Here is a 12844-nt window from a genome sequence, read left to right as displayed (position 1 = left end):
ATTCGTGCCATATAAAAAGTGAGACATGTCAATTCAGATTCTTTGTCAAATATACACTAATGAATCAATTTACATCAGCAGCCTAACAATTGTCATGATAATAAATACTAGTTAATCTATAGCACCAAACCATCAGTCAGTCACCTGTGACCTCGCCTCTTCACCTCTGAGCTACAACATGGCAGAGCTGCCTCTGTCACCTGATGAATAACAGTCAGACATTCCACATACATGCAGTCACACATGTGCTTCAAATACAGTCATGAACCATCAAGTCATCCTGCAATTCCACCTGTGATCTTGTGTCACCATTACTCTCTGAGCTTTGTGTTGGTTCTTCTGTCACCTGACAAATAGGACAAACATGACAATAAGAATAAAATGTGGAGCTGCTCAGTGTTTCTGTCACTTTGTGCAGATCTTGACTCATCAGTAATGTTTGTAGGCTGAGTGCATTTTTAAAACAATTTGTGCAAACTGCACTACAAGGTGGAATATTTGCAAAATCATGACTACCTCATGATATATTGTCTCAAAAATGAACCCTATGAATATGTCAGTACCATTAGGATGAAATTATTGTGTCACCAACATTTTAACGTTAGACATATAATTCTAACAGCCTCTGTAAACTAATATCCCGGCTCGCTCGAGGCTGCCGTTTTCTCTGACACTTTCAATCAAAATTAGAAATGCTGCTCTGAGACTGAGAGAAATAATAGTGCTGCATGTGGTGCAGTTAGTTTCCAAAATACTTTTTCCATGCCAGCCTAAGAAAATTTCTCTAGATCTGCCCCTGCACAGAGCTGGATTAATCGGCTGTAAGAGGAGAAGAGCTTCAACGTCATGTTCCTGAAATGAAACTGAGGGTTTATCAGACCAACAGGTGGCTGCAGACAAGTGTCTCTGTCAGTCAGAGAGACTTTCTCAGCAAAGCCTCTACAGAACAGCGGTGAGTGCAGCAGATTCAATTTAAGGATTGAAAATTCAGCAATGATGCAAAATTCAAGTTTATTATTCTGTGCTGTGTCTTGTCAAATTAAACTCTCAGTTGCTGTCAAAAGCAAAGGTGGGAAAATTATAAAAAATTAGAATTTTGTACAATTTTCAGGTATCTGTACTTGACTTGAGTGTTTTTTGATGCGTGCCATAGTCAGGGGTTCAAAGTGGGACAGTGTTTTTTGTTTGTTTGTTTTTCTGTTGACGCAAACACCGGAACAACTGCATGTGTCCATAAGTTACGGTATTTCAGCATCGAGCTAGCCCTACTGAAGAAGAGTGCACATGAGGGAATTACTTTCTTTTTAAGTGGCAGGTAATTTCAAATACAACGTTTCTATTGTAAGAAGTGTCACCTGGCAGTTTGCTGCCTTCTGTTGTGTGATTGGCAGAGGAGCTTTAAAAAGGTAGTGGGTGTGTGAGGTGAGGTCAGCTCTCCTCTGTGGGAATGATTTTCAATAAGACACTTCTGTTGTTTGATTCAGATTATTTAGTATTGTAGCTGCTCATGTTTAATTAGTCTGTTTAACATTTGTATTGTATCCCATCAGTTATAATTGTTCTTGCACAGCTCTCTTTATCCAACGTCTTTTATCACAACAGTGGTCACAAACTGTGTGGTTTTTCCGAACAGCAACACCTGGCGCTAATTGTATCTACCTTAAATACATTCCCAGAAACACACCAAACTGTAAAATACAAAAGGTGACCCCTATTTGTACACATAAGGTAACAACACAAAAAAATGGCCCCTACAGGTCCAGCTGCTGTATTTCACAGGGAGAGAAAAGAAATAGAACTAACTTCTTTCAGAGATGGAGAAAGAAGAAGAGAGGTAGATTTAAAGGGAAGGACTGCTCAGTGAGGTTTGATTAACTGGAAATTTAAAGCTTACATGTAAGTCCTCATGTTTTTAAATCAGATATTGTGTCAAGTCATGATAAATAGGTTTGTTTGCGGCCATCTGCTGCACATGCTCCACCAAGGTGTCACTATAGATCAGGGGTCCCCAATTCCAGTCCACGAGGGCCGGTGTCCTGCAGGTTTTAGATGTGTCCTTGATCCATCACAGCTGATTTAAATGGATAAATGACCTGTTCAACATGTCTTGAAGTTCTCCAGAGGCCTGGTATTGAACTAATCATGTGATTCAGGTGTGTTGACCCAGGGTGAGATCTAAAACCTGCAGGGACACTGGCCCTCGTGGACTGGGATTGGGGACCCCTGCTATAGATGATCCCATCATCCAAGTAGGCAGCAGCATATGCAGCATGCAGCGCCCAGTGCATGAGGCGCTGGAATGTGGCCGAGGCTCTGAACAAGCCGAATGGAATTGTATTGAACTGGTACAGAGTGGAGAATGCCGTTTTTCCTTGGACTCTGCAGACAAGGGAACCTGCCAGTAGCCCTTGGTTAAATCCAGTGTCCAACTGGTCAAGGAGTTCATTGACCCGTGGCATGGGATATGCATCACAGCGTGACACTTCATTTACTTTGCAATAGTCTACACAGAACCGTGTAGACCCATCGTTCTTCACCACAAGAACGATGGGGTTACATCGACTCTTTTATTATTCCCATTCTTAGCATTTCAACCAATTCCCTTTGCCTTTTATGTTCAGGAAGCCTGTAGGGCCATGAACATGCCAGGCTGCATCTCAAAATGATTATTATTCAGCTGCTCCACCAGCCCGTCAGTTTGAGGGTGGTAGACGTTGGGCCCAGTCAATTTATTGCTCAATAACTCGCACAGATCCTTCAGTGTGCAAGACTTTAACAACGTGCCCTGGTCAGTCAATATTTCTTTCGGAATACCGACTCGGGAGATGACCTGAAACAGTGCCTGCACCACACTCTTTGCAGAAATTGCAGTGGCACTGCTCCAGGGTATTGCATTGCACAATCCACCAGAACTAATACAAAGCGATAGGCGTGTGCATTCTGAGAAAATGGCCCGATGAGGTCCATGCCGATGCGCTAAAATGGGATCTCCATTAATGGGAGTGGGTGCAAAGGTGCTTTTGGTATGGCCGGCTGGTTAACAAGTTAACATTCTGGACAGGATGCGCACCAGCAGCGCACATCTGCTTGGATTCCAAGCCAATAAAATCGGGTCATTATTCACTCCAGAGTCTTGTCATATCCCGTATGCTCTGCCATGGTGTATAGTGAGCCGCCTGGAAAATAATTTCTTGGCGGCTTTGTGACACCAACAACTGGGTGTGTTTCACAACTCACTCGATATAACCTATCTTTCCACAATACGAAGCGCAGGTAGGTCCACACGGCTTCAGGGCACACCACATGACCATCAATGTCTACCACTTGGTCGAAGGCTGAGCGTAGGGTGTCATCACGAGACTGCTCCAGTGGGAAATCTCCCATGGTGGGAATTTCCAGAGATGATGGGACCTCACTCGAAAGGCCCACCCCGGCCCAGTAGGTCCAGCATGGCCCAGCAGACAGTTCCCCCGCGACGTCGGCGGCAGACTCGGTCCCGCAGTCTGAGCCTCTCCCGCCAGTATTGGTAGTAGTGGTGGCGCCCACTCCGCCAGAGGCCACTGTCATGCCTCCGCAGTGGCCTGGAAGGTCTCCAGGAAGACCTGGGGATTGTCCCCTTCCCCCATCCTGTGCATCAGCACCGTCAGTTGAAAGGGGGTGCAGCGACACCGCAGCCCAGACCAGCTGTGAGGTGTGGTTCCTAGGGGAGGAACCACACCTCACAGCGTGAGACTCCCCAAAAGTTGATTCTGTTCATCTGGACGTTTTCAGTGGGAGAAACGTTTCGTCACTCATCCAAGTGACTGAAACCAGCCCACTGAAGGAACAATGGGCTGGGAGGTCAGTTCCTTCATCATTATTATGATGATCGTTAAAATGCAAATTCTCGTGACTATTAGTCAACAACCACTGGTCAATGGCCATGAGTCCCATTCACAGAGAGTTGGGGAACGGCTGCAATCACAGCATTGTAAGATCATGACAGATGTACCCTTAGGCCCCTCCTCGATTTAGAGATGGTCGTTCCCTGTTCGTATAAATGGCCTCCTGGACTCTGACAACAGTACTTAAACTTTTACTAGATTACTTTTTTTTAACAGTAGTATTTGTACTTCTACTTCCAAAATTAGAGGTGAATAGGAGGAAGAAAACATAACAAAGAAATCAAGTAAATTATAGCCTCCACACATTGTCTGACTTTTGTGAGCTGAATTATTGAACGATAATGCAGTTACAGTTTTTCCTTTCTCTCCATTTATCCCCCCAGTGTGGACATGTCTGCTGCCAGCTGTCTGCTGTCTGAGGACCAGTTTCTGTGCTGCATTTGTCTGGAAGTGTTCACAGATCCAGTCAGTACACCATGTGGACACAACTTCTGCAAGAACTGCATCACTCAGCACTGGAACAGCAGTCCTCTGTGTGAGTGCCCCATCTGTAAAAGGAAGTACTACACAAGACCCGAGCTCCATGTCAATACTTTCATCTCTGAGATGGCTGCTCAGTTCAAGCTGTCAGCTCAGCAGGAAGCCAGCAGCAGCAGCAGCAGCAGCACGAGGAGATCAGAGCAACAGTCTGCTAAACCAGGAGAAGTTCTCTGTGATGTTTGTACTGGGACCAAACTGAAGGCTCTGAAGTCCTGTCTGGTGTGTCTGACCACCTACTGTGAGACTCACCTGCAGCCTCATCAGACTGTTTCAGGCCTAAAGAGACATCAGCTGATCGACCCTGTTAAGAGCCTGGAACGAAGGATATGTTCAAAACATGATAAACCGCTGGAGATGTTCTGCAAGACCGATCAGATGTGTGTCTGTGTTGTGTGCTCTGTTTCAGACCACAAGTGCCATGATGTTGTTCCTCTGAAAGAGGAATACAAAGTGAAGAAGGCAGGGCTGGTGAAGACACAGGCTGAACTTCAAGGAATGATCCTCAAGAGACTGGAGAAGATTCAAGAGGTTAAACGCTCTGTGCAGCTCAGTAAGGAAGAGGCAGACAGAGAGCTGGAGGGGGGTGTTCAGTTCTTTGTTGATTTGATGGAGTCTATAGAGAGAGGTCTGAATGAGCTGACAGAGGCGGTCAAAGAGAAGCAGAGAACAGCAGAGAAACAGGCTGCAGACGTCATCAAGGAGCTCGAGCAGGAAATCTTTGAGCTGACGAAGAGAAGCTCTGAGATGGAGCAACTCTCAAGCTCAGAAGACCACCTCCAGTTCATCCACAACTTCTCTTCTGTGAAAGCTGTTCCACCCACTAAAGACTGGACCAACACCAGTATCCATCCACCTTCATATGAAGGGATGGTGGTGAGAGCTGTGAGTCAGGTGGAGAAGAAGCTGAATGACCAGATGAAGAGTCTGTTTGAGGACGAGCTGAAGAGAGTCCAGTGGTACAGATGTTATGCCATGCTTGATCCTGATACGGTTCACCCCAGACCCCCCCAGTATAAAGGGAATGATTGTAGATGTGTGTTATCAAATCTGGGTTACTCTTCTGGAAGATTTTATTTTGAGGTCAAGGTTGACAAGTGGTCTACGTGGACTTTAGGAGTGACCAGGAAGGATAATGTGAAAGGACAAGTCCAGCTGAGTTCTAGCAACGGTTTCTGGACTTTATGTTTGTGCTCTGATGGGTATGTAGTTTCCACGGAGCCGGCAGTCCACCTGTCCCTGAGGTCGAAGCCTGTGAAGGTGGGCGTGTACGTCCACTACGACGAGGGTCTGGTCTGCTTTTATGACGTCAGCACTGCAGCTCTTATCTACTCCTTCTCTGACTGCTCCTTCACTGAGAAGCTCTACCTGTTCTTCAGTCCCTGTTCCAATGATGGTAATAACATCCACACTGGTGGGTTCGGCTGCGTAATACAATAACCAGAATGATAATGATGTGCACACCTTTTTCATATTTATCAACTTTTTCAAGATTTTGTGTCATAATCTTTTTTTATGATGTACAAACACTTCCTTTAAGCTCCTAAGACCCAAACTCCATCATGGCATTAATTTTGAATTTCTCTTTGCTATTTAGGTCTGTGAAGGTTCTCAGTCATCCAGGTCATCGTAGTCAAAGGAGCTTGCAAAGAAAAGCGTCTGGACTTCTTTAAGTTGCTTGAAGACGTTTCACCTCTCATCCGAGAAGCTTCTTCAGTTCTAAGGTCAAATGGTGGAGAGTCCCAGATGGGACGTCTTCAAGCAACTTAAAGAAGTCCAGACGCTTTTCTTTGCAAGCTCCTTTGACCCTTTGCTATTTAGGGTGATTGGGACCTGATGAATGTAAAATAAAGAAATACGTGATTTTTTCTTTTAGCCTGATTTTTGTTTTTGAGGAAAATGAGATCCACATATGAGGACATTTAAATTTCGATAGAACAGTTGCAGTATCACGGCCTTGTAAGTGGACATCTGGCCCTTGTAGAGCAAAATAAGGTATTTTGAATGGTAAATGGTAAATGGCCTGTATTTGTATAATTCAATTCAGTTCAGTTTTATTTATATAGCGCCAAATCACAACAAAAGTCGCCTCAAGGCACTTTACTTGGTCCCTAAGGACCCCAAAGCGCTTTACACATTCAGTCATCCACCCTTTCACACACACATTCACACACTGGTGATGGCAGCTACATTGTAGCCACAGCTGCCCTGGGGCACACTGACAGAGGCGAGGCTGCCGGACACTGGCGCCACCGGACCCTAGACGACCCAAAATGTGATGTCCACATATGTAGACACCAGATCCTAGGAAGTTAAAACTGTTTAAACATCACAGAAAAGGGAAAAGTGGAAAAAATATGGATTCTTTGTGTGTGTGTGTGTGTGTGTGTGTGTGTGTGTGTGTGTGTGTGTGTAAATAATCGACTATATGTGGTATGTCCTGGGTCATGAAGCCAGAGTTTTGAATTTCTGTAGAATCTGAATCTTTGATTATTATTCTATGTTCTGTTTGGTTCTTAGTTTATTATTTATTTAATTGTCCCGTCCTGTTCATGTATATGTTGAGGTTTGTGATCTGGGAGAAGCAAATAAAAAGAATTGCTTTGTTTCAGCAACTCTTGATGAAGTTTCTTGTACTAAATAAATAAATAAATAATAAATAAATTTTTATTTATATAGCACCTTTCAAGACAGAATCACAAAGTGCTTCACATAAAATTACAAGTTATAAAAAGATTTAAAAAGAGAAAATAAAACAGGCAACAACTTAACCAAAAGCAGTTTTAATAAGGTGAGTTTTGAGTTGTTTTTTAAAAACAGCTACTGAGTCCACAGTTCTTAATGCTTGGGGGAGAGAGTTCCACAGTCTCGGGGTCACAGTGGCAAAGGCTCTGTCACCCTTAGTTCTCCTCTTAGTATTTTTTTTAAAGCAAGTAAGCCCTGGTCAGATGACCTCAAAGACCTGCTGGGGACATCGGGCTGTAGCAGATCAAAGATGTAGGCAGGTGCCAGTCCGTGCACAGCTCTGTAGATCAAGACCACGATCTTAAAATGGACTCTAAATTCAACAGGAAGCCAGTGTAACTGAGATAATAACGGTATCACATGTGAGTACTTGGAGGATTTTGTCAAAAGCCTCGCTGCAGCGTTTTGCACAACCTGCAGACGATCCAGGGACCCTTTGCTTAGACACATAAACAACAAATTACAATAATCCAAGCGTGACGAAATAAATGCATGTATAGCAATCTCCAGTTCAGAGCGAGATAACATTGGGCTTAGCTTAGCCACATTTCTTAAATGATAAAAACAAGACCGAACCAGAGAATTCACATGCCCATCCAATGTGAGAGTCAAAAGTGACACCTAAAGTCCTGATAGAGGATTTAAAATAAAGTGAGAGAGGACCAAGGGCTTTCACTATCTGCGATAGAAACCTATCAGGGGTGCATACGAGGACTTCGGTTTTCCCCTCGTTGAGTTGGAGGAAATTTGCAGCCATCCAACGTTTGATCAAATCTAAGTAATCATTCAGACGCTGAAGCTTAGATAAATCCTCGGGCATAAAAGAAACGTGCAACTGAATATCATCAGCATAACAATGATAAGAAATGTCCTCAAAAGAGCCCATTATATGCTGGAGGGGGAGAAGCTATATTAAAAACAATAAAGGCCCCAAAACTGACCCTTGAGGGAGACCATAAGTAAGGGAGGTAGAGGATGACCTACAATCAGAGACTGCCACAGAAAAGGATCGGTGATGTAGATAAGAGGAGAACCACTCTAATGCAGTTCCAGATACACCAACCCAATTTTTCAGCCTTTCAATGAGGATGTGATGGTCAACTGTGTCGAAAGCTGATGTGAGGTCCAACATGAGTAGAACAGAGCATTTTCCTGCATCATTATTCATCAAGATATCACTTGAGACCCTAAGAAGAGCTGTCTCCGTGGAGTGAGATTGACGAAAACCGGACTGAACCGGACTGGGCCAATAGACTGGAAGACATTTTTGAATAATGATGCAGGTACAATGTCAAGTGAACAGGAGGATGCTTTTACTGAATTCACTAATTTTACCAGCTCAGGTAGTGAAACAGGAGAGAAAGTATCCAAGATAATGGGCCGAGATGGGGTAGAGATCGAGATAGCAGGTGCTGAGTGTGTAAAATTCATTCTCACATTATGAATCTTTGCAATCAGAAAAGAGAGAAAATTTTCACAGTCCTCGTTAGAAAAAATCGGGGCCGCAGGCAGAGCAGGAGTAACAATGTCACTAATGGTGTTGAATAGCGCCTTAGGATTGCCTCTGCTCTTTGTAACCAAGTGTGAGAAATGGCCAGCCCTCGCATCTCTGATCGCATTATTAAAAGAAGCTAAAAGGTCCTTAAGATAGAGGAGGTGAACATTTAGATGAGTTTTTCTCCACCTGTGCTCCGCTTTACGACAATCACGTTTTAGACAACGAATACTGTCATTTAGCCAAGGAGGAGATTTGGAGGCAGAAACACTCCTCGTCTTAACCGGACAAATTTCATCTAAAATAAAAAGGCAATAATTATTAAAAAGACTGGTTGAGAAATCAACACCATTTTGAGGAGATAGCTGTAAGTTAAAAACATCCACAAATTTCTCCGCTGTGGAGGAGTTTAAGATGCAAGAGCTAACCATCCGTCTGACGGGGGACAAAGGCTCATTAAAAGACAAACTAAAAACAATAACATAGTGATCAGAAATAAAAATGTCCTCAGAGCAAATAAAATCAATATTTAAACCGAAAGAAAAAACAAGGTCCAGTGTGTGACCTTTGCTGTGTGTAGGACCGGACACATGCTGAGTCAAATGAAAAGAATCCATAATGTTGATAAAGTCTCTGGCGAATGGGTCGGAGTCATCATCAACGTGTATGTTAAACTATAAGCACTCTAGACAGCTTCATGGTAGCGGATAAGAAGTCACTGAGCTCCGATAAAAATAACCTGTTATATCCAGGTGGACGATTTTTTATTTATTTCTTCATATTTTTATTGAGAGACAAGTGTACATTAGCTTACAATGACAATACAATCTGTGTCCCTCACATATTTGTTAGTTTTTCTTACATGAACAGATACAATAATACACACACACGCGCGCTTAAATAAAATTGAAAAAACAAACAAACAAAACAAAACCCAAGAAGAAACCCAAAACAAACACAAACAACAAACCCCAAAACACACACACACACACACACAAATGGGGGGATGATATTAATCAGCTGGTAGAGCGTTTAATGACTTGCAATAGTTTACGAAGGGGCCCCAGATACGATAAAATTCTCTGGATTTGCCCTTCGCCACAAGGCCTATCTTTTGCAATTTAAGAAATGACATCACATCTCTAAACCAAAAAGAAACTGAAGGTGGCTTTGAAGATTTCCAAAGGTGTAAGATGCAACGTCTAGCCAGAAGTGATGTAAAGGCTAATATTTTGAAGTGTGTAGGGTCGGTTAGACCAGTGTTGACTGGAAGCCCAAAAACAGCTAGAAAAGGGTCCAAGCAGATTTGGGTCCCAAGAGCCTTGGAAAGAATAACTGAATACTGACTCCAGAAGCCATGGAGTCTTAGGCACAGAAAGAACATATGGCCTAGGTCACATGGGGTGGCATGACATCTCTCACACTGATCCATCACTTGTGGGTAAATCTCAGACAGACGAGACTTTGAATAGTAAACCCTGTACAATACCTTGAACTGGATAATCTATAACGGAGATTGGATACTGCTTTCTCCCATTGCTGATCGGAAAAAATTACTCCTAACTCCCGCTCCCAAGCCCTCCTAATTTTAACAACTGAATGGACATTTAAATCCATAAGTTGTTTATATATTAAAGATATAATTGACTTCTTATTGGGTTTAAGGGATAAGAATTCCTCCCACGGTTGGACATTTGGAAGAAGAGGGTAGGAGGGGAAGAGAGCAGAAGTGCAATGCCGTGCCTGAAAATAACGGAATAGATTGGTAGCCGGAAGATTTGTTTCTGAACACAGGTCTAAAAAAGTTAAGAAAGTGCCATCTTTATAGAGATCCTTAAATGTATTAATACCATGACGCTTCCACTGTACATAGGCAAGGCAAGGCAAGGCAAGGCAAGTTTATTTGTATAGCACAATTCAACAACAAGGTGATTCAAAGTGCTTTACAGAGACATTAGAAACAAAAACAAATAAAAAGCATGATTTAAAATTGAATAAAACAAGCAAACAAACAAACTAATTAACAAACAAACAAAACAGTATATAAAATCAAAACAGATAAAATCAGAACAGTAGATAAAATCAGTAGTTAAATGCAAGTTTTGAAATTTAAGCTTAAGTGTGGATTTGGTGCTTTATTCAAATGCAGCTGAGAACAGGTGAGTCTTCAACCTGGATTTAAATAAACTGAGTGTTTCAGCTGATCTGAGGCTTTCTGGGAGTTTGTTCCAGATATAAGGAGCATAAAAGCTGAATGCAGCTTCTCCGTGTCTGGTTCTGACTCTGGGAACTGATAAAAGACCGGATCCAGATGACCTGAGGGATCTGGAAGGTTCATACTGGGTCAGGAGGTCACTGATGTAGTTTGGTCCTAAACCATTCAGAGCTTTATAGGCCAGCATCAGAACTTTAAAGACCAAGGCTGTCATGGTTTGCTGTGTGGCAGGCAGGAGAAGGACCCAAGATGCAGACTCACAGACATGGGGATAAACTCAAAAAACACAGCTTTATTGCTGGCCACGAGAAGTAATACAAAATAACCTAAAACTGGGAAAACTAAAGCATGAGCTGTACAAGGAACCGAACCACGGGGAGAATTACACACAACATGAGGGAGAACGCGACGCCGAACAGAGGGAGACGCAGACAGAAATACACAGAGGGTTAACGAGGAAAGTGGGAACACACGGGGAACACAGCTGACACAGATAACCATAACGAGACAGGGCGGGGTGAACATAACACTGACGGGAGACGGGCAGAGTCAAACAGGAAGTACAGAGGTTCAGACAGGAGGAGAGAGAGCACGGGGAAAACACAGACATAACGGGCTGGGGAAACATGGAATAAAACATAAGGAGAGACGAGGGCTCACAGATACACAGAGGGGCACACAGGGGGTAAAAGCCACGAAGGGAAAACACTTAGGGAACAACACAACAGGGCAACTCAGGAAACATGGCCTCAATAGGGAACAAAATACAAACATACAAGAAAACTAAGAATACTGGGCCAACATGGCCCAGGACCATGACAAAGGCCAAGATCATAGGTACCATCAATGAGAGTAAACAGATGGTTCTGTGTGATGGGCATGTGTACTGATGCAGAGATGTACTTAAAATGACTCCTGAATTGTGACCAGATCCTTAAACTAGACTGTACCATGGGGTTTTTGGTGAAATGAGAAGGCTTAAGTGGTAGTGGAGAGAACAATAAAGTTTCTAAGGATGAGGAAGTGCACGACAGGCGCTCCAGTTTGCACAACAGCAGTTCTTGAGATTCAAGCCAATGGGTCAATTTGTGAATATGAGAGGACCAATAATAAAATAAAAAGTTAGGCAAGGCAAGACCACCATCAAACGTCAGTCTCTGTAATAATGATTTCCTCACCCTGGGATGTTTCCCTCCCCACAAAAACGATGTAACTAGCTGGTCCAACTTTTTGAAAAAAGCTTTAGGTAAAAATATAGGAATGAAACAGAAATAACAATCGAGGCAAAATGTTCATCTTTACAGCATTGATCCGACCAATTAGGGACAAAGGTAGCGATTTCCATCTCTGAAAATCTGATTGAATTTGAATGATTAAAGGGGAGAAATTGGAAGAGTATAAATAAGACAAAGTACGAGTCACGTTAACTCCCAAATATTTAAAGCCGGCAGGGCTAAGTCTAAAAGGAATGTCAGTTTGTTTAAGTGTAAGACTTAAAGAATTTATGGGGAAACATTCACTTTTAAGAAGATTTATTTTGTAACCTGACAGAGAGCCAAACTTGTTTAATAAAGACACAATCGATGGTATGCTAGATAAGGGATCAGAAACATATAGAAGCAGGTCATCTGCATATAAAGACAATTTTAAGTCAAGGCCTGACCGGGAAATACCATGAAAATGAGGAAGAGCCTTCAAAGCTATAGATAGATTCAATTACAATAGCAAAAAGTAGGGGGGGCAGGAGGCAACCCTGTCTCGTGCTGCGTGACAATGAGAAGTAGCCAGAGGAAACACCATTTGTATAGACACTGGATTGGGGTGCCTTGTACAACAGTCGAATCCAGGAAATGAATCTGTCCTTGAAACCAAATCTTTGTAAGACCGCAAAGAGAAAGCTCCACTCTACACGATCGAAAGCTTTCTCAGTGTCAAGTGAGATAACTACTTCTTGATTAGTGGTCGAGT

The 12844-nt window shown here is 42.8% G+C and overlaps 1 protein-coding gene across 1 annotated transcript; it reads left to right on the top strand.

The window, feature by feature from the left end:
* The first annotated feature begins 883 nt into the window (after positions 1-883).
* On the top strand, positions 884-7040 carry LOC101467743 (E3 ubiquitin/ISG15 ligase TRIM25). Its single transcript, XM_024803245.2, has 2 exons — positions 884-952; positions 4268-7040. Exon 2 carries the CDS (start codon positions 4275-4277, stop codon positions 5859-5861), a length of 1587 nt encoding a protein of 528 aa, XP_024659013.2. The 5' UTR covers positions 884-952; positions 4268-4274; the 3' UTR covers positions 5862-7040.
* The last annotated feature ends 5804 nt before the right edge of the window (positions 7041-12844 follow it).

Source organism: Maylandia zebra, linkage group LG7 (assembly GCF_041146795.1).
Source record: "Maylandia zebra isolate NMK-2024a linkage group LG7, Mzebra_GT3a, whole genome shotgun sequence".
In the NCBI taxonomy this organism is placed as follows: Eukaryota; Metazoa; Chordata; class Actinopteri; order Cichliformes; family Cichlidae; genus Maylandia; species Maylandia zebra.
This window is presented reverse-complemented; position numbering and strand designations above follow the sequence as displayed.

Coding starts and splice junctions, on each gene's coding strand:
- LOC101467743 (XM_024803245.2), top strand. CDS start 4,275: ATGTCTGCTGCCAGCTGTCTGCTGTCTGAGGACCAGTTTCTGTGCTGC.